At 45.3% G+C, this 19,083-nt stretch overlaps 1 protein-coding gene across 3 annotated transcripts in view; it reads left to right on the top strand.

Moving 5' to 3' along the window:
- Positions 1–19,083, top strand: part of LOC147139358 (BMP/retinoic acid-inducible neural-specific protein 3-like) — a 69,849-nt gene that overhangs the window by 19,847 nt on the left and 30,919 nt on the right. The window contains exons 1-2 of one of the 3 annotated variants that reach the window (XM_086048047.1): positions 12,381–12,900; positions 13,343–13,656. In XM_086048047.1, the coding sequence (XP_085904173.1) occupies positions 13,397–13,656 (260 nt within the window). In that variant the 5' untranslated portion in view covers positions 12,381–12,900; positions 13,343–13,396. Of the gene's footprint in view, positions 1–12,380; positions 12,906–13,342; positions 13,657–19,083 lie in introns of those variants that run through there. The other 2 variants (XM_086048046.1, XM_086048048.1) reach the window with 2 other exon arrangements.

Genomic DNA, 19,083 nt, shown 5'->3' with positions numbered 1-19,083 from the left:
CGCTGTTAGAAAAGCACAAAATAGAATAAAAACCTGCACATTAGGGTTGTTCATTAATAATAATAGATAGAATGAGGTTACAGATAAAGTCAGGTAACACTTGCCAACGAGTAACTTTTAACTTGGTTCATAGAGTTAGGGCGCAGCAGAGGACAGCTCATGCTCCACCACGGCTCTTGTGCGATTGTATATGAGAGGGAGCGCGGTCTTGCTAATATGCGCCCAGGATGCAACATTGTAACTGGGCTCCAAGTAGCACAGAATATCCTGTTGTACACATGCAGTACCGCAATGGGCATTTTTGTGGATTTCAGTGCATACGGTAGCATTAATAGTGTTCTGTTTGAAATGGCTTGTTGAGAATTTGTTCATCGCCGCTAATCCTTTTCTCTTTAGTGGTGCAGATTTATTCCATGGTGGAATAAAGTCTTCCAAGACATGACTTTGATTCTGAGCCTCACAGTCACCAGCCAGCAAAGGTCTTAATATGTTGCCGACAAAAAAGCACACGTTTTGGGTTCCGTATGTTGCCGCCAGCAGCTGGGCGGCTCAAGCCAAACGCCGCCGGTTCCCGCGGAGGTAATCTACGGCGGCAGAGCCAGGCTCGATTAGGGATCGGAGATGAAAACTGCGGGCTGGCCACGGGCTTCCCCCGAAGCTTTTGTCTGTCACGCTCAAGTGTAGGGCATCACTTTGGGGGATGAAAGGATCTCTGTGTCTCCCACTGAGCTTGCTGAGAGGATGAAATGGATTTGGCTGAAGATGGCAAGGGTGAAACATTGAAAAATCTGTGCTCGACTTGAGTTGGGAAGCAGCCCCGGCGATGGAGATTGTTTGGCTCCAAACGTGCCTCCTCAGAGAAGCCTCGTGAAGCGGCGGCAGTGGCATCGAGGAGACGCGCGCGCAAGTCTCATGCTGTAGCCCCGCTTCAAAAATGTCCACGTGAGCCATAACCTGGACCTTCACCGTTTTCGAGCGAATGCGCTCGATCATGAAATGTCCAGGCTGCGGCTCTGGGAGATCGACACGTATGCGTACTGAGGCTTTCTCTATTGAATCACATCTCTTGGGAAAATTGCAACTGAACACATTGGAAAAAAAGGGTTTCATCAAATAGAGAAACCAAGTAGATGTATAAAAGGCAAGCATGCCACTTTACCACTTTATTTTAGGAGTCAACAATTTATATAGAAATGGCCGTGGCCAAAAGACATGACGTTCTTTCTCCACTTAAGAAAGCAGTGCCAAAGAGAGACAAATACTCATAGTGGCTGAGAGCGGAGGGCTGCAAAATTCCATGCTCCGTGTATTGCTATCATTTCATTGAAACACTGAAGAAGAGCTTCCATAAAACATTCAAGGACTCATAAACGTAAGGAATAAGACGTGCACAATATGACACCGCGTTTGTATTAAATGAAATGGATTCTGCTGAGACAGAGGACCGTGTTCGCTAGGAGAACAGAACACTTTCTTTTGGGGCTCTGGTGTGGCGGATGTCGGGCCGCTGGATGCTTTGGTGTTTGTGCCGTTAGCAGGAATTGAGCTGAAAACCAAAGCAGCGCTCCATGCGCAAGGTTTAGGCGAGTTCAAATGCATCCAACTAAGTCATCTCAGAAGTCCGTTTTTATCAGACACTGGCGCAAACGCTAGCTCTCTCGCCATTTTGTGTTGTGCTTCTTCTCAAGAAGTTTGGGTAGGCGCCCATCCCAGTTGACCCCGTTGCCGGGCTACAGCCGGGACAGCTCACCAGTCACTTGCAGGGCACATGCAGCTCAAAAACATTTCAGACAATTTCATTTCGTTGTTTATTTTTATTTTAGTTTTTGAGGACGTGCGAGGAGACATCGAAACAGAGCAACAGCAATGGCAAAACATACCAGCTTCACAGAGCCCAGCATCAGTTCCAGCCTATCGCAACACCTTTTGTTGCAAACGCATACCACTAGTGCAGTCGGGCAAAATAGTCATATCATGTCATGTCATGTCATCTTCCAAACCGCTTATCCTATATAGGGTTGCGGGGAGTTGCTGGAGCCTATCCCAGCCGTCAATGGGCGAAGGCAGACTACACCCCGAACTGGTCGCCAGCCAGTCGCAGGGCACACATAGACACTGTCACTGAGCGGGAATCGATCCCACGCTGCCCGCACACAACTCAGGCGTGTGTACCACTACACTATCAGCGGACTAGTCATATCATTTGCTTTCCTATTTGTATTCTTTCATGAGATGGGCCAGTGCATGGCTTAGTCCGCAGACATCTGACTTACTGCCTTGTTGCTGGGCTGCATTGTAAGGCGATGACACCCGACAGCTGTTGCTCAGGGCTGAGGGAACGACCAATCGTGTGTGCCGCGATTGGTGGTTAGCTGAGCCCTGGGCAACTCTGATGTCATTTTCAATTGACCGATGTGACAAAATGGCCACCACCTGAGATGGGCACAAATGGGTGGATTTTGCTGCTTAACTCATATTCCACAAAGGCAATATTCACCAGAATGCCCTGTTTTGACTAGCGGAGCCACATAGGACATAACCTTGAAATAAAATGTTTGGGTTGACTCCCGCTTTAACGAACCATAACACCAAAGTCTCCTTGTTGAATCCTAACATGTAATGTGAAGCGCCGTAGACCGGCTAACGAGGCTAGCAGCAATATTGTGGCACATGCGCACCTTTAAAGTGTTTCCACGGTTGAAAAAATGACCGATATTACTGCAGCTTCTGGTCTTCTGTGTGTTTCTTCTTGAATTCTGTCGGCCTTCTATTGTGCAACCCCCTGGTGGCCAGGCCGCACACAGCAGAAGAAGCAGCACAAGGCCATTGCGTTAATGCCTGTTATCATGATGCAAAACGTTGTCTAATTCTGTCTGTCTTATTAAAAATACATGTTGCATTTTTTATTTGTTTGTTTTGGGCGGGGGGGTTGGATAGATTATTGGCATTTCCATCAATTTCAAAGGAGACGGTCATTTGAGTTACGGGCACAGTAGCGGAGAGCAAAAAACTCAAGGTACCTCTGCGTAATGATGCCTCAACTTTTGCACAGAGTTGCAAAAGCTCACAAATATTAAGCAAAATATACTGAATGAATGGAGTAATAATGGCCTCCATCCGGGTTGCCCAGCTGAGCCAATCTACAACTTACATTGGAACTGAACATTTCAATGTGTGAATAGTACAAGTTGCTTCACACTTGCTTATTTTTCCTGAGTTGATCACGGATTTACCCTCGTTCTTTACCACCATACACCGTTATGGCAACAACAGCCTTGGAAAAACAAATAACACAGAATGATGAGTCTGTTTTCATTGTGAGAGTACACAGAGGTTCCATTTAGGAAACAAACACAGCTCAGTGTGCTCCATAGAATGTTTTTTTTTTTTTTTTGGAATGCCTGCCGAATCAGCACCAAAAGACAAAAGCACTTTTAAAAGCCAAAAATAAGAAGGCAACACATGAGACGTGACCCGAGAGGAGGACCAAGAGCTCGTTAAGATTATTCTTTCACATGTTATGCCTCAAATGCCGCATGAACCAAGTTTCTCATCTCAGGATGAGAGGACGAGGGATTCTCCACGCGTGTTGATTTGTTTGCCCCGCGATCGGCCGGCAAGGTGTCCCCACCGGCCCGGACTCGGCACGGGCCTGGGATGGAGCCTTGGTGAGCATCGGCACTGGTAAAAATGGACGCATATAAGTTGGTTTATTATCACTGCAAAAAATATATATCTCGGTCAAACTCTATTGTCCCTATTTCTCTTGAAAAGGATGACTGAAGACAACGAGGGTCAAAAAAAATGGTCTTCTTTAATCAAAACATTCAGTCACTAAATTATTATGCCGAGTTCAGTAGAGTATTCCCAGGCTGTCATTTTCTAGCGCAAAGGACTTTTCCATTATGCAGAGGCTTAAAGTGAGTCCATGCATTCCATTTCATCGTCCTTCCTTCTCTTTGCAAAGCCTCGAAAGACACACAAGCTGGCAGGCACGCGGCTCTCGAGGCAAGCAGGGAGCCGCCGCTCGATGGCAAAGCCGATGGCCGACGCGCGGCCGTCGGCCCGCCGTGCTCCGCCGGACGCTGCTTTGCCAGCAATTTCACGTGCGGCATTTTGTCACCAAGCAAGGACGTCCTGCTCAGGAAGATGTCAAGGACGGATTTTGTCTGCCCCGCCTACTTATGGGACGCTGAAAGCTCAGAGACGGACATTTCTTCTCTCCCCGGTGGTTTGTAGCCAAAGAAAGCTTCAGATAATGACATTAAAGGTGGATGTAAAATATCTCCATGCCAACAAAGATGGATTCAAGCTAAATTATGAGCCTCGGTAGAAGGGGATGCAAAGGAAGAACATTGAACAAAGTCACATTTTCAAGCATTACAAACAGAGAATCAGAACAGTGCCATCTTGCAATGTTAAGATTGAACACTTTCAAACTGAATTTGACTGTGCTCAATGTGCGTGAACGTCCTTTTTTCAAAGACATACAAACGAACGCATGCATGCATGCATGCATGCAACAAATACATTCGGATGCGTTGCTGTCCTTTAGCCTCACGGTGCGCTCTCAGACAGACACTATTCAACACGTACACACCAAGTGTCACCGGCCGCACTGTCTGATCCAATCAGTTGTTACCCATTCATAGTTTGACACGCACTGCAATGTCGGCGGTCGACGTGCATTTTCAGTATTTCTGTTATGTTCGTTCGGCATCCTGTTGTCGGATGCCGATGCTCAAGTTGCTGTCAGTCTGCCACTAGAAGTGGTGCAATTTGGCGTTGTCATTAAGAGCGCCGAGCACGACCGCTCCGTGCTGTGGCTGACAGCTCAGAAAAGACAGACCGACAGACAGACAGACAGACAGATCGATTAATGGATAGATAGATAGATGGATGGATAGATAGACGGCACCCCGGAATCAGTCTTGCTTTCCACTCGTCTGCTCATCTAAGACCACAGAATTGTTGCGCAAATCACTTGATGACGTCCTCCCATGTTTGATTGGCCCACTAATCCGTGAAGTATCGCGACGCCAGTTTCGGGTCAACTCGTCACCCTGCACTTGATGTGGTTCACAAGATTTCATTTGGGCCTTGCCTAGCGCTATCACGCTCTCACGCTATCGGCCGATGACGTCTTATTGGAATGTCATTTGCGCTTGTTCCGTTTATGGTGCTGGCGACCGGTCCAGAGTGTGTCCCCACTTCTCGCCCGACGTTGGATCGGCTCCAGCTCACCGGCCATCCTAATGGGACAAGCGCTACCGAAAAGGAATGGATGAACTTTTATGCCACTTGGACATAAAACAAAGACTGCTGGTCTTCCACCATCAATAATTGCCAATTACCAAAGGCTGCATTTTATTTCCCGCTCTTCTTTTACCTTGTATTACATACTGTATATTGTTAGATCCTAGTACATTGCATGTTTTTCAAAAGACACTCGTGGTGAAGCTTTTTCCTTTGAGTGTGGTTGCATGCGTGTGCGCTACGTCTCCTGCCAAGTCGCCCGGCCAGTTGACTTAGTAGTCCACTCACAGTGAAGCGGCTCTCTTCTGTGGAGTACAAGTACTGCAGTCTCCTCTGTGATGGATGCAGAGCCGATGTGCTGACGCTTTTGGGGAACATTACAAATAGAAAGCCAATCAAGTTGGGACCTTGTAACAAACATAAGCAGAAAAGCAGAATACAATGATTTGCACATCCTTTTCAACCTCTATTCACTTCAATACACTTCAAAGAGAAGATCGTTCATCTTCAAACTGATCAACTATTTTTTTTTTGGTCTTCCATCATTCTTTTACTTGATGCCTGCAAAACGCTGGCACGGGGGCCGGGGCGGGGGTGCACGTTTACCACCTTTCCTTGGGCCAGGGGCACGAACACAGTCCACATGTTCTGACTTGAGAACTTTTCCTTTGCCCTCTCGTGCCCGGATGACGATGATATCCATGATTTCCAAAAACAATTGCAAATGGGGACTCATCAGACCATGGCACGCTTTTGCGCTTTGTGGCCGCTAATCTCCGATGAGATTGCTGTGGGGGTTGATATAAGCTTTCGCTTTGCGTGGTTGTGTTTTCACTTTTGTTTGTAACAAACGGTGTTAAATGACATTGCTTTTGCGAATTGTGAAACATCCTTGACACCAGCAGGGGTGCCAAACTCATTTTGTCACGGGCCACATTATAGTTGTGGTTTCCCGCAGAGGGACATTATGCCTGTAAAACAGTACGGATGTTTAATCTCCTCATATTATTACATGTGCGCAACGACTGATGGATAACCAGTTTTGAAATGAGACGTCAAGGATAATAGTACTGTAAAAGGGGGCTTTGTATCAAAAAAGGGGCTTTACCACACCAATAGAGATGCCGCATCATTCCGTCACGACCGCCCTTTGCTGTATTGCATCCTGTCTCACTCCTTGTTTGTAATCGGCTGCGGGTGTGCTATCTCCATCTTTTTGCCTTTGATTTTTGTCCTTGGGAGACATCTTTCTGTTTTACTCCCCGTGTACTATACATCGTCTTTCGTTGCCCTGCACTGATGTAACCTAGCGCCATACTTTTCTGTTCGGTTTTGTTTGTTTCACAGAATTATTACACACTCATATTTCTACTTTTCTCCGTTTGGATGACTACTTTCTTCATCCCCCCCACACACACACACACATGTTTAGGGGTTTTTTGGAAGGTGTGACAGAGGTTGCTGTGTACACTAAAGTCATGTGCATACATTTGGACTTATTCTCACTCGATTGTATTTGTGGTTATGCTCCTCCTCTAATGGAGCCCGAAGCATTAGTTGAGGTCTGTGGCAGCCACAAAGTGACTAGGAGAAGAAGCTGTTTGAAGTCACTTTAGGGAGAAGTGAATAAAAGTGGCAGACAGCTCCAAGTCGGAGAGCTACTGAAGGCTGTCAATATAGCGTCCAATTGAAGTGTAATTAAGGAAATCGCGACCTGACACTTATGCAGTGGGGATTTACCAAACAATCCTTCAGCAAATGGCCTATATCTTTTTCTAGGTCAAGGGTGACTGAATGCATGGGATGGCTGGATGGCGCATTCATAATGTTCTCCTTCATCATGAAATGCAGATACGACAAATATATACGGCCGCAATACGACAAAGCCTAATGGGGACTAGAACCCCCGCGAAAGGTGACAAAAAGGGTGAGTTTTTAAAAAGAATTATTCTCATTTTTATTTTGGGGGATTTACGCCTCTATTACTAAACCAGGGAATAGAAAAGAAACAATGCTAAAATGGGGTCCACAAAGAATTCAAATGGAAAGCCCTTCGAAAAAGATGCCTTGCTTATCCATCCGCAATGGTTCCAAAATGAACATACTAAGTTGCTGATGACTTGACTTCATCGTCAATGAAAGGTTCCCTAATAATAGTCAACACTTTTCCCACTTGACCCTCCGCAAATAGCAGCAACTTCATGCTCAGAGAAAAGGGTGGATGTTAATTACATAGCTTTGAAGGTTCATTCAACTGGCTTACCCCCAAATTAAATTCAACCTCTCTGTGTGGAGGAAATTTGCATGCCGTTAACACGTTAGCACCGCATATTATGCCCGTTGCAATGGTGACTCATTACAAAGCAATTTGGTATCCAATACAGGCAAACATATAATCGCAATACAATTATTAGTAGTCGACTAGGCAAATGCTGATCTAATTATTTTCTTCGCTTTACTTTGAGCCATTGTGGTATTTGGCTCTGCTGTTGTGTTTTCCATTCTTAGTCAGGTCATATCTTGGACTCTTGCAGAATAATAAGAAATGAGAGAATACTTGAGTGACTCGACTTTCCATCCGTTCATCCTCACTCCATTTTCAATACGTCTTATTCTGAAGCGGAGATTATCCCATTTGACTTTCTGCAAAATGACACGAGTGTGCGTGGCAATTGATTTTTAAATCAGCCTTAAGTCTCAAAAGAGGACATGTCTGGAGAAAACAGGAGATGTGAATTTGAATAGCAGCGTCAGCACTTTCATGCAACAACATCACAAATGAGTTGCCTGCTACCTGATAGATAAGGAAACCATGCATTTTGTACCTTGGCACTTGGCACACTGGTATCACTTGAAACATGAACACAAAAGCACCCACTGCTTATCGCAACATTTTCATGCTTAAATCATGACAACTGCACAGTGTACATTTCCATTCATAAAGTTTAGGTTTTTGATTTTTACGGGCTTGGTCACAAATGTAATTTGTTCTCCTCCAAATAAACTCAGCAATATGTAGTATAGTATAGTAGTGTATATTAATTTACGATCTTGTCATTTGCACACAAAAATGTGTGTGTGTGGGGGGGGGGGGGGGCGTGTGTGTGTGTGGGGGGGGGGGGTTGTGCGTGTGTGCGTGTGTGTCTTATTACGCTGCACAAGGAAGAGAACATGCACTGAAAAGCATCTTGGGACCGGTATGCAGAGACTGTGCCTCTATGAGTAGACTGTATTATTTCATGATTTCACTTGTCTATTTTGAGGTTAATAATATATACAGTATATATTGTGTATGTGTGTGTATATATATATATATATATCCCTAACTCATATTCCTCAAGCACAATATCCTTCCGAATGCCATGTTTAGACTAGTGGGGCTGTGTAGAACATATTCTTGTAATCAACCGGCAGCTCGCTCACCTGCCGGTTGAGTAGAAGCACCTGTGGCTAAAGCCAAACTGTGGCAGAGTTTTTACTTTGTGGACCTGGATTTCCCATCTCTGGAAAATGTTTTTTGGGGTTGACTTCCACTTGAAAGAAAGGTTTCAATTTTACCATTGTTCATTTTATTTCATGATCACAATCACTGATTATGCCACCATTAAACCAAGCAAAGCAAAACAACAATGAAAATAGAAGCATGAAGATTTCCTTTCCGGTTGCTATGCCGGGCTATATGCTCGCACATTTCTGCTGGATGCGCTCAGTCCTGCTCTTGCTTAATACCTAAGTACTTTGTAGCAACTGATTCAAGCTTTGTCTTGCACCTGGATTTTTAATCACCACTTTACGTATGCCTCTAATGCCACGTGTCGGCCATCTATGAATCATTTTGTGCGTTTGTCCGCATGTTTTTCGCACAACTCATTGGGAGCATTTTTTATTTCAGAGATACAGAGGTAGCGCACTTGCACGAATCCGCCCAAGTGCATGCTTCTCATGGGAACGAAGGTCGTGGCAGAGATAAAGATATATTGGCAGTGCAAGACGAGGTATGTAGATCACAAAGAGGTGGCACCGACAAACAGTGCCGTGTCAAAGCCCAGAGAAAGGCTGACAGTTTTTCAGGCTAATTAAAAGCACGCGGCTCCCTGATCACTCCTCACAGAGACCCATGACTGGCATCAATGAGCACGAGCAGGCTTAAGGGTATGTTGACTTGGCCTAAGTGACGATCAGCGCTGAGTAAATGTCCTCTCCGCCACTCGGGCTGTCACACTGGCCAAGTAGCTCCATCCGGCATCTGCGTAGCAGCTGTTTGTCGACACTAGATCGCTGCCCGGCCATTATTGTTTTGCCGTGTGTCACGACCCTCCGAGGCGCGACAATGTTGTTTGTCAACGGCAGCATGAGTGCGGGTTGCCTTGCTCCATCTGGGTCCTCCTTATTGACGCCGACATTATTTTATGGCGGACGATATTTGGTCGTTTTGCTACTGTGGAGGTCAGACACTTGGCTAAAGCGCAGGAACAATCTTCGAGTTTTTGTACAAATGAATCTGCTCTAGTGATGTTATACGTTTGCGCCGGGGCGAGCGCAAAATGCGACGATGGCCCGCTGCATTTCAGTGGAGCCAACACAACGATGATAGACAGTGGCCATCAGATAGCCGCATAAGTTGTTTTCCATATCAAATGAAGTAGAATTGCTTGATGAGGCCTCTTTGGCGCATATTGACAAGCGAGGTGACTTGAGCTTGGCCGTTGTGTCGCTGCGACCTTTCCTCCTGGCTCGGCATCTTTCTTATCTATGACACCCTTGGCGCACATCTAGTACCAATGAGTTAAGCCTGGAGAGACACACGTAGTCACGCGGGCTAGCGAGGGTCTCTCTGCCTGTGGGTGGGCTGCCAAGCAAGTATGACAAATAGGAACCGTTTTGGACAGATTAGAGCAGGGGTGGGCAATTCCAGCCCTCAATGTCACCCTGGTGCAGCACAGCTGATGCAAAAGATCATATAACCAGCAAGGTCTGCAGAAGCTGGATAACGATCCTGATCATTTGAATCAGGTGGGTTGCACCGGGGCGACGTCGAGGGCCGGAATTGCCCGACCCTGGATAAGACCTTCTCCCGCAATCTCACAGAGAAGTCTTCGCGGCTGTGTCTCAATCTTTCTAGCATCCAGGAAATAGTTCACCAGAGGATATAAAGTTACTATAATCATAGCGAGCATTGAAGATATGAACCAGGAAGAGGGTCCCTCAGAACTTTTCAATTGGAGCAAAGCTTAAGAGAAAATCAACCAAGCACCCCTGCAATGTGAAGGGGCTGAGCTAACCGGTCGGCCACCGGGCGACACGCTATTGCTAATAGTGAAAACCGTTTTCTCACCTGAACAGTTTGGGGTTTTAAGGAGCGACAAAGCCTGTGTACCGTTTTGAACGGACTGGATATTGTGCCGGTTAGTGGAAGTGCGTCGTCCTTCACAAATCGTCGTGGATGCAGAGGGGCAAAAGAAAATCCACCCAATCCCAAGACATGATGATGAAACTGTGACAAATCACCTCTTTCTCTCCCTCCCCTTTCTGCGAGTGGGATCGCAGCTTCTCTTTGAGTTTGGGACTCAGTGAATCTCATGGCTCAGTGGCGTTCATTTCTCTAATCCAATCTGTGTAGAAAAGCTTCCTTTGAACGTCTACAGCACATCTCCCTCCCTTCTCTCGCCTGCTCTCTGCCGCCGCTGCGGTCCGCATGCCGTGTCCGAGGCGCAAGGACCCCAATAAAGCTGCGATGCGGCAGATCAAATTAACTTCACTTATGCCGCGGTGATGACAATGGTGCTGGAAAAGGGAGTTGCAAGAAGAGGCCAGAAGTGATAACTAATATGGCTTGATACGGGCCCGTCGTCATCGGATCACAAGAACCGTCGGCAAGACTGGCCATCTCCCTAAATCATCAAACATGTTTTCGATTCATTTAGTCAAATGATATTATCCAGTGGAAAGGAAGATTCAATCATTACACAGTAATATGGACGTGTACAAAGAGAGAAAATGTTTCCACTGCTGTGAGCTTGTCAGTTAGCAAGCCCGCAGAATCCACTTTGTGCACGCGTGTCTGCATGTGAGCTGAGCCGGGCCCCGGTGCGAGGTTCCTGCGCGCTTCCCTTGCCAGGGCCGGGTGGGGCACTTTCCCGGGCTCCCGGCGATTTCTCGGATGAGCGCCTAGCCTAGCTTGGGGACGGGATGGGGTTGAGCCCCTTGCCGCACGGGAAGGGTTATCGGCATGAGCTTAGCCCAGTACGCCATTGACCACTGCCGCCCGATATCTGATACCGGTCGGGCCGCACCGCGTTCCAGAGGCGCCAATATCTACCAATATGAGGACTCCCACATTTTGGAGTGGAAGGGGACTTGTGCGCTATAAATCGGTCTATGCTGCTCAAACACCCGTCTTTATGTTCCTGCCTGCCCGACTGTCTGGTTGACAATGGCAAATAGTGAAAAAGGAAGTGTTTCATTCTTGTTTCTTCCTTCTTTTTTAGCTACAGATAGGAAACCCACAGCGACACACAAAACAATGGTTTGCTAAAACATGAAATGCATGTCTTGTCATAAACCACGTTGCACAAACATGCAAAAGTGTGTAGTTAGTTGGGGTGTGCACCAAGCAGGAACATTTTCATATTCAATGAGGTAGCTGAGCCCCCACCCCAGCCACCAGCTTTAATGATAATAATAAGTGGTTAAATGTAGTTTGAGGACGCGCAGTGTGATGTATCAAACTGGTAGCCGTTCACACTAATTAGCAGCAGCTGTCAGCTCCCCAAAAATCTGGTGACCCCTGCACTACACAAAGATGGAGGCTATACACGTTAGTGCTGATTGTTCTGGATGTATGCACAGTATATAGTGTATATTGTGACAAGAATGCAAACTAAAACCTCTCGGAAGTGAAAATGGGGGAAGATGGAAATGAGTGTTGATTGATTGAATGAGGTGCTATCAGAAGTAGCGCTCGAAAATCAGATTGACTCCAGCGCTCCTGCGTCCTCTGAGCAGCGCCTACTTGCGAACGCCTCCCACCCTCACTCCTTCCGTTACACGTTCCAGCCAACGGGGAGGGCTATCGTCGCTCGAATAAATAAAAAAAAATGAGGCTGTGCGTTCGAGACGCGAGGGAGAGGGCGACGCTGATGATGCGTTCCACGCAGTCAGCGCGCGGCCAGGTCAGCGTTGCGTTTGCGCCTCAAGGTGTTTTGATACGACTTGGCGGAGGAGAGAGATTCTTCTAACTTTCTCTTGACATTCGACCAAAACCCATCAAAAGACTTGCAGGAGATGCGATGTTAAATCCACCTGGAATGTCGGAGTGTTGTGCGCTCCCGGATCATCCGCGGCTCCTTCTGTGTCATTGAATCCACGATGGCCATCGCCGCATCGTTTCAACTGGATTAAAAAAAAAAAAAAAAAAAAAAGGAGCAACGGGGGAAGAAAGCCGAAATGCAACGACAAGGTCGGGCAGCCTTTTCTTGAATACTTTCAAAGGCGCCTTTGTTGAGACGCATATGACACAGCAGCGCCAAAAGGACTTTTCGAATGCTGCCTCGTCTGTGCGTCGAACCGTCCACAACTTCGCTCGCCGATCAGAGGATTTGATGGAGATCCATTTCGTCAAGTTACGGACTGAAACACGTCCCAGTAAGGTAACAGACATCAATTGAAATCAATGAATGACAAATATGCAGCATCGGATCGGATCTGGTGCAATATACGCAGTTTTTACAGACATATTCAAGGTTATACATTGAGCTTTTTTTTTTTTTTTTGTGGACAGAGGAAATTTGGTGTTTTCAGTCAGTCCAAACATGCACATTTTGGTCCGCGGTGGGTCTCAATTGTGTCATTGCAGAATCCAAAACCCTTACCTATAGTTGCCACATCCATTCTTACTACCCAAACATGCAAAAATACAGTCAATTACTAAATGTAGGTACCGTCGTGCTCATTGCTGAGGTAAAAAAAACAACAACAACAACAACAACAACCTAATCTCAATCATTTCCCCACTCACTTGCCAAAGCTCTGATGTGCGTCCGTGGTGTTTGTCTGAAGTCATCCTCTCTCCTCTGGATTCCTTGAGGACTCATCGGAGGTGCGAGGAGAATGAGGAGTCACCGGGGACGGTGGAAGCAGCATGAGTGGCCCGCCGCGTATGCCCGTTAGACTGACGGCCCTCATGTTTCTATGGAAGTGGCTGACTTCAAGCCTGCTACTGAGCCCGACCTTGGTCGGGGCCATGGCCGGCCAGCCTGCGCCGGCCGGCTTCACGGGCTCGGCGGGGCCCCTGGGCTGGCTCCTGCAGACGGCCAAGGGGCCTTTCCAACACTCGCAGCACTTTCTGGATTTCACAGAGCGCTACCAGCAAGGATTCACCACCAAGTATAAAATTTACAGGTGAGACTTCACAGCTCGTCTTTGTGATCAACAGCAATGTTCGTCAAGGTGAATTACAACTGTTTGATTGTGCCGGACATTCTAGCGTGACCTTTAGTCCAAAGAAAATTGAAAAAAAAAAAAGAAAAATGGAAACAAAATGGCTTGGAGTCAGCAGCTAAGTAATGGGTTTAATGGGCAAATGTACATGTACGCTTTATCTTCCGTAAGCCCCTTTTCGATGCGCCCATCCTTTGTTTCCGACTCTTACGGCAAGGGTGATATATGTAACATTAAGGCTGCATATCAGTAAAAAGTGAAGACGGCACAGACGTGTGGGAGCAAAGGAGGCAACTGACTCAGCCAGCTGATGTGTGACTGACCATATTGAATGTCTTCAGAGGTGTGTGTGTGTGTGTGTGTGTGTGTGTGCGTGTGTGTGTGTGTGAATGCGCTCTATAATTACAATTGTATTGTATTGTGTTACTTCAGCATACAGAGACATGCACGGCTAAAAAAAATCAGTGTTTCCAAAATCCTCCTGACATGAATGCACACAACCATACACAAGAATTGGTGTGCACAGTGTGAGTCTGCTTTTGGAAGTCAAATTGTCATTTCATCTGAAAATGGTCACATGGAGATGGAAGGCGGCAACAAGACTCGCTTGTTTATCTTTCGTAGGAAAATGCAGGTGTCGCTCGTTCTGCTATTAGAATTCTCTGGAGTATATCGCTGAAGGATTCAGACTTGAACTGGCTCACTTGGAGGGGTATTAAACTGCAGCTGAAGACAGAAAAGCATACAAACGTGTGTTGTCTTGTATTAGGTGCATAGTAACAGCACATGTGCATATTTGTGTCTTCCTTTACAGGAAGATGCATTTTTAAGATTGGGTGAAAGCTGTCCAAGGCTTGCCTGCTATGCTTTATGCACAAGTAGATGGTCGTGGTGCTTTTTGCAAATAGTAACGCTGCTCGGCCGCAGGTTTGACTGTCGCTGGCATTTGGTAACGGACAGGTGTGACAATAAGGCCGGGTAGCAGTAGAGAACCAACCACTGTTGGCGTCACAACAACAATAGCGCATGTGAGAAAATGCAGAGGAAGTATTCATCCAAAACAATTACATTCAAATGATAATTTGCAAATTTGCAACAAAAGAGGGAAATGTGCTGGACATGGTATCCATTTTTTAATTCATTCATTAATTTTAATTATTTTTTTTAATAATTAATTTATATATATATATATATATATATATATATATATATATATATATATATGCCGCATATGTGTATATATGCAACATGTATTTTCAGTGTGAATTGTGTGTATAAATGAAAACGGTTTTTAGTAACTGTTGTGAGGATTTATGATCTCAGACAAAAAAAAATCACAGTCTACTGGCGAATAGGATGAAAAGTAATCAAATGAAAGTAATCAGAACAAAAAGTGCTACTAATGATTAGGAAAAAGGTATGAGTATGAGTACCATTAACAAAAAAAAACAAAACCTGCCAATTACAGTGCTAGGTTAAAGTAAACATTTACTGCAGGAGGAAAAATGGAATCTTACATCAAGGAAGGAGTGTTGCAAAAAAGGAAAGCCAGGAAGAGGCCAAACTAACAGGAGAGGAAAGTAGCAATACATTGAAAAGTCAATGAAAGAAAACCAAACCAAAACAGAACGAGACGGGATGTAGCCCAGCAATCAGCAGTAAGCCAAGTGTCGTCCTGGAGCGGCCGCTGAGCTTGGGACAGGGACGGGGCTGCCTACAGTTAGCATCCAGCTCGGCCTCGTTGTTCTCCTCCAATTATAAGCAGGATTCGGAACAAGGAGGAGAACAAACATCGCTCACAAGCCTGCAAGCATTTTCCCACAGCTGATCGGTGCTTGCGGTGTGACATTAAAAGCGCTTGACTTTCAACAGCACGATAGCAAATACGATTCCCTCATACACCTCTTTGTTTGTGTCACTTTTTGGGCTGTTCAAGGAAAAAATAGGGTGAAGTAATTAGGTTTGCAGTTCCCCGGTGACTTTTTTCGAATGCAGTGGCATAAACCAATGTAGGGGCATTTGGAGATGCCACAAATGAGAAAGTAGTAGTGGCTGCTCACTCGGACAATCTGTTCAGAACAGAAAGCACCATCGGTTCTCCCCAAAATAATGAAAAAGGAGGGTGGGAATCTAATAATGCAGGAGAGTGATGTAAAGACACTTACAGTACATGGGGTCAGCTCTAATTTGCTGCCTCGAAACATGAATGAGGAAGATATGAAATGCAGGCACTTGCAGGAAGCAATTTCACTGCTACGCGTGCAGAAAATGTCAGGCAATTAGCGTCAGTCCTTCCTCCTTCTCACACTGACAGAGTGAGCTTGACATGACTCGATTTGATGTTTTGCATCAGAGGTGAGAAATGGTGGAAAGATGAGCAAAGTGCATGTTGAGAGAGTTTCCGGCTCACGTAGTCGCCGTGTATTTTCAGGAGCGTGGCCCTATTAGTCCAAATGCCGGCTCCTCCTTGATGGTCTTCAAGGACCATAACTTTGCTATCACGCCTCATCTGCTGTGCTTGATGCTCTCGTTTCTCTTGTTTCCTCACAGCTATGTTTCATGTAAATAGCCCCTTGTAATTGTGCCACAATTATTAGGGATGCGCAGTCCCACTGCTGCCCGACTATCTTTGAATCCTCAGCAATACTGAGTGCCGGTACTGGATCTTGCCATTACATCTGGCACTCGTGGTGAAAATGTGTCTTTATATATTTTTTCACCCAAGCTTTGTGGAGCACTTTTTTTTTTAACTCAACTGCTACATATTGCTGTGCATAAGGTCCGACATAAAACGCTCTAATTATATTAATCAAAACAACAATCCAGCGCAAAGGGCCGTCTTGTATAAAAATGACCATTTCATTCACAAAATGACTCAACAGCTAATCAACATTGAGCGCAACAACTCATTTTGTGCATTTTTCTTCTCGCAAAAATCAACTTATTCGAAATTGTCGTGTGATTGAGTTACCGTATACTGAGTTTACTGAGTAAAACAAGTACAGAAATAGGAACTAAAACAAATGGAATGTATCTTTTAAACCCTGCTTTCATGAACAAGTTGTTATAGCGTTTACCATGCACATCCACTAAATTGGCTCTGTACTTTTTACCATCACCAGTTAAGAAATCACAATTAAACCTAAACACTTGGCCAAAGACAAATAATCGTAACCAAATTCATGATGTTTTGTGCAAAATTCCCCCAAAAGTAATTTTGCGCCGTTGCTCATTTTCTCAAAATCTCCCTCAAAGCCATTTTGCAATACTCAGGGAGCTATGCTAAGTACCGTATTTTTGGCACAGCAGCTCACCTGCGAGCCTAGTGACGATAAGCGGTGTAGAAAATCGGTGGATGGATCAAGTGATTTCTAAGCTTTCAATGCATTTGGCGCAAGCTTGATTTTGATTCAGAATCTCTCTCTGAGAAACCGAGTGGCCCACACGATGAGATGCAAGAGAGACGGACGGTCCTTTTTTTTTTTTTTTTTCAGCCCAGTAGGTATGCACGCAGGAATGCCCGTATGGCTTGTCCAGCGAGGCGGTTGCGGTCGAGACCCGAGTCAGTCTTTGGTCCTCCGGTCATAGGTTGTCTGTGTCTTCAGGAAAAGATAGCCGAGTAAAATCCTTGCCCCGATTAGCAGCAGCAATAGCAATGACGAGGACGTCAGCGCATCGCTTATGACTTGTGACAAGTGTGTGATGGAGGAAAGATACAAGCCAGAGGTTCGTGAAAGTACCACCCCCTCCGCACCTCCCCCATCAAACATTCCCGTCTGCATGTTGAAAAGAGGAGCATTTTGAAGCCACTGAACAATGATTGGTGAAATGTGGGTGGATATTCTGTGACGTTTTTTTTACGTTTATACTTTTACGCACCATCTTGACACTAGATGAAGCAGCCTGGATTCTAACGTTCTTATATTTTTGTCCTAGCTTTGCAACGTCACTGCTGTTGTAGTTCATATTAGCGTTTGAACCTGAAATGGATGCGGCATCCCCTCGGAATAGAGCCGCCGTATCATAAGCAGCAGTATTATGTTTGTTGATTGCCCCTCCGTCTTCTGTTGTTTGTGTTTTGTGGCATTTGTGGATGTTTGCACATTGTGTAGCAACACGAGTACACGCGTCATTATGTCTCATCCAATTCAGCGCATTTCTTGTTTGTGTGTGAGCACACATCACTTGTCAAAAGTGTGATGACAAATTGCAATACAAAAGGGATCAGTGGGTCGGCTGTCAGCGCGCCCTTCCGCAAATCATTTTCTCTGGCGCGCTTTTCTATTGTCAGAGGTGTGCTGGCATTCATGGAAGCAACAAATCAATACTGCAATTTCCTTGTTGAATAAAAGGCTCTTCCTGCAGTTCTTTGGTATTGTCTCGCTACGTGGGATTGAACCGGGTAGTATGGCTTAATTGGCGTCTTCCAATAAATCCCCAGTAGATAAAACAAGGTCCACACATAATCCGTCTTTTATTTGCATGGGTTTTCTATTCATTTTTGTCTGTCAAGAAGACAACATGAATGCCACAGCACATCCCACAGGCCTCTCATGCCTTTCACTTGTTGAGTGGTAGCCTTCCAGGTCAGCCGCACTTGGGAAATACTTGCAATACAGTGGAAGCTCATAAGACAAATGCAGTCCCAAATCCAACCTCGATTAACTCTGCAAGCTTACTTTAAAGTAACATATAACATGATCAAGACGTGTGGGAAAAAGGACGTTTGAAAAGTACTTCATTCCAAAAGATAATTCGCCAAAATACCGTAAATAGCCCACATTGGGGTGTGATGAATCTTGCCAAAGTTGTCATTTTCACTTACAGTCTTACACAATACACATTATTTTCGAATTGCTGCTGTCACGTGAACCGAAATCAGCGATGTAAGGCGTATATGTTTGAAAAGGTGTTTACAATTATGCCAAAAGTGTACAACTTGACACATGTGATAGCCAAAGTGTAATTAATTACCGGGGAAGATAAGAATGCGCCTTTGTGAGGATGAGCGGTTTGGACAACGAATGGACGGATGGTAATAATTGCGATACTTTTTCGAAAACCTTTCAAAAATGTCAAAGAATACCGATCTTGGTGGACATGCTGTAGGCCTTCATTGGAATATTTACTTCACCGCAGAAAGTTTCAACGTGCCGTGCTTTTTACTTCAATCAAGTGTAAAAAACCAACAACAAAAAAGTGCCACAGACAAGTGCCGCACGCTGCACTTGTATTGTCAGTATTGTCTACCCAATAAGTGCTTTGAGCTCGTTGTACTTTGAGTTCAATAAATCAAAGTGGCGTGTGGCGTGGAGCGATGTTTTATGAAATCCGAGTGACTCCCATGTGAGCCCGTAATAATGAAACGAACGCTTCAGAGAAATGACT

This window comes from Filicampus tigris, chromosome 12, assembly GCF_054856515.1.
Source record: "Filicampus tigris isolate MCC_2025a chromosome 12, RoL_Ftig_1.0, whole genome shotgun sequence".
Taxonomy (NCBI): domain Eukaryota; kingdom Metazoa; phylum Chordata; class Actinopteri; order Syngnathiformes; family Syngnathidae; genus Filicampus; species Filicampus tigris.
Note: the sequence above shows the minus strand (reverse complement) of the source record. Positions and strands in the feature narration are given on the sequence as shown.